Source organism: Austrofundulus limnaeus, unplaced genomic scaffold (genome assembly GCF_001266775.1).
Source record: "Austrofundulus limnaeus strain Quisiro unplaced genomic scaffold, Austrofundulus_limnaeus-1.0 Scaffold659, whole genome shotgun sequence".
Lineage (NCBI taxonomy): Eukaryota > Metazoa > Chordata > Actinopteri > Cyprinodontiformes > Rivulidae > Austrofundulus > Austrofundulus limnaeus.
In genome coordinates, this window is record NW_013953061.1 from 188,431 (window position 1) to 191,797 (window position 3,367).

At 36.7% G+C, this 3,367-nt stretch overlaps 1 protein-coding gene across 1 annotated transcript in view; it reads right to left on the reverse strand.

Annotated features, from left to right (window-relative positions):
• top3b (DNA topoisomerase III beta) overlaps nt 1-3,367 on the reverse strand; it is a gene marked incomplete in the record, with an annotated part of 53,272 nt that overhangs the window by 18,153 nt on the left and 31,752 nt on the right. The window contains 1 exon segment of the mRNA XM_014027532.1: nt 1,057-1,230. Coding sequence (XP_013882986.1) covers nt 1,057-1,230 — 174 coding nt within the window.

Sequence of the window (3,367 nt, forward strand, 5' to 3'; positions counted from 1 at the left end):
AGGCTGCTAACAACGCAGGCCGCTAACAACACAGGCCGCTAACAACACAGGCCGCTAACAACACAGGCCGCTAACAACTTGCTACCTGCATGTGCAGAAAAAGACGAGTCTCATTCATTCAGCGTGGTGTTTACAGAGTATGTTGATTCTGAAGTTGCTGTCCAATCAGAGCTGAATAAATAATTATCTGACCTGCTTGTTTAGTTCAGTGTTTATATCAGAACCTGTCTCTGACCAGATGCTATTTGTTGTCATTTGTAATCATCAAAATTAAACGAAATAAACATTTGAAATATATGAGTTTGTATGTAATGTATGAATATAATATACAAGTTTCACTTTTTAAATGGAATTACTGAAATAAATCTACTTTTTCATGATATTCTAATTTTATGACCAGCACCTGTACATGATGTAAGATCTGAACTCTGTGGAATAACGTGGAGTTCCTTAGGGTTCTGTACTTGGACCAAAATTGTTTATCCTACATGTAAATGACTTGGTCAATGTGTCAGGGCTCTTTAAATGTGTTTTGTTTGCAAATGATAAAACATTATTTTTTTGGGAAAAGACAGAAATTATGTTAGAGAAAATGCAAGCAGAATTTGTGAAAAAACAAGATTGGTTTAAATTAAACAAATTATCATTAAACTTGGATAAAACTAATTATATGATATTTACAAAGAGACAAAGAAATGGTAATGGTACTGACCTTATATAGCGCTTTTWAGTCCCTCCAGACCCCAAAGCGCTTTACACTTCAGACATTCACCCACACACACATTCACACACTGATGATGGTAAGTTACATTGTAGCCACAGCTGCCCTGGAGCACAMTGAAAGAGGCGGGACTGCCATGCACCGGCGCCACCAGACCCTCTGACCACCATCAGTAGTCAAGGCGGGTAAACTGTCTTGCCTAAGACACAACGACTGAGACAGCTGGAATGGGGGATGGAACCGGCAACCTACCGGTTACAGGACGACTCTACAAACCACTCCACCAGAGCCACCCCAAAGCTACATTCAGCAGTTGTGTCTGGTGGTGCAGATACCGATGCCATGTTTCTCCATGAGCGTGATGAGTTCAGCCTCTGTCAGGTAGTCAGGTGGATTGGTTTGTTTTTCTGTCAGTTTGATCTCATCAACCATAAAAGTGTCTCCACGTTCACAAACTGGTATGGCTTCTTCCAGGGCAATGCCTTGCCATGGCATTACTGCAGTGTACCCTATGAAGAAATGACAAACTCAGCAAGGATTAGGTGACACTAGTTACTGTGCTTTCATGTCTTCAGGAAAGGCATGCTGAATGAGGTGTTTTTAGAAAAAAACAGCACAGTAATTGAGCTAAACTTGGGATTAGGGCTGCAACTAACAATTATTTTAATAATCGATTAATTTGTCTATTTATTTGAACACTTAATTACATAGATATGAGTAGATGTATTAACTTTAATTCCTGTATAAATTAGGGATGCAAGTTATCGATGAATGAATTAATCTAAAGTTGATTTACCTTATCGATCAACTAACGATTAATTGATAAGTGGCCATTTTCCTAAAAACCTGACATGAATGAGAGGAAGAGGATATGAGTAGATGTATTAACTTTAATTCCTGTATAAATTAGGGATGCAAGTTATTGATGAATGAATTAATCTAAAGTTGATTGATCTTATCGATTGACTAAAGATTAATTGATAAGTGGCCATTTTCTTTTTCTCTTGAATCAAGAGGGTTTTTCTATAAATGATTTTTTATATATGCTGAAGCACATCATTATATTTTAACAAGTTCATTGTGCTTTGTACAATGACAATAAAGGTTTATTCAATTCAATTCAATTTGTTTTGTTTTCCAGCTGTTTTAAATACTGATGGAAAACAATAGCGGATTTCTTACACATTAATAAACTTTTTAACATTTTTGTCTTGAGAGAAGGATAAAACAGATGGTGGACTGATGTGTTTTTACCTTGTTTCCTTCTTGCGACATGGCACGCTAGGGTTGGGCAATATTGGCAAAAAAATTAATCCCGATTAATTGTGGTATTTAGCCGATAACGATTAATTTGACGATTAATCCCCTGGAGTTCCTGGACACCCTCATGTCCTAGTCACGTGACCAATTAAGTGGGAAAGATTTGCTCTTCATACAAATCTGTTCCAAATTGTGTCAAAATTACAGACTTCAGGCTACATATCAAATTTAAAATTTTGTTGATAGATAAATAAATTACACAACTTTTAATTTTTTTTTTCATCATATTTGAAGTGGAGAGGAGCACCGAGTGGACTGAAATCTCCAGTCCGTCTGCCTGGTGGCATAAATTGTATTAATCATTAAGTGCCAAAAAATAATCGATTWATGTTTTTCTGACAATTACTTGCACACGATACGATTATGCCCAACCCTATGGCACGCATCAAATTAAATGCAGTGTATACAATTCATCATAACTCCAGTTCTACTTGGCCTAACAATAATTATAAAAACTGGTTTAAGTTTGAAGTCTCTATTTTTGACTCAAACTAAAACAAAGTCTCAGAGAGGGCATCTTTCCGGTTAGACTGATAAAACACCTGAACTGAGCTGCTTTCATCCTCATTGATATCTTTGACATGCTTACACTTCAGGTGCTGTAACATGAATGTGGTGCTTCTGAAGCGTGAAGTGCTCCCATACTTTTGATGACTTGGCTCGAACTGTTTTATGTCTATCATTTGTAGATATTTAAAAAATTCCTTTCGAAACACCATGTCTGCCTTGCTACGTTCAACTGGCTCTGCAGGTCGATTTTTTTCTTTCTAAACTTTATTTAGGTCAGCCAATATTGACAACGCTCTGTGGGTGACATATGGCTTTGGCATCATGGTGAAGGAAGCACAAATCATGGGACACAATGAAYTGATAATGAAATTTGTTGCCAAAACTTTTAATAATGGATTTTTATCGGTTCAATGTTGCAGCCCTACTTGGGATCCTGTGCAGACAAATATGTGCTGTCAAATTTGTGGAGTGTTTTTCCTTCTTAAAACACACTTGAACATTGAAATTGTGAGAATGTCAGCTTACCATCACACCTTACAAACATTAGCTTCACCTCATGAATATTTTTTTCTTTAGACAAAATGTACACTGCCTAGCCAAAAAAAAGTTGCATTAATTTTTCTCTAAAATCTTGTATTGACAATGGAAAATTTGTACAGCTGCATAGTCTTCTCCAGCACATCCCAAAGATTCACAGTGGGGTCTGAACTCTGTGGTGGCCAATCCATATGGGATAAGGATGTCTAATGCTCTCTAATTACTCTACCCCTAAGCTAGGGACAAATTATGAATATATTAAACAGAGGTTTTATATAT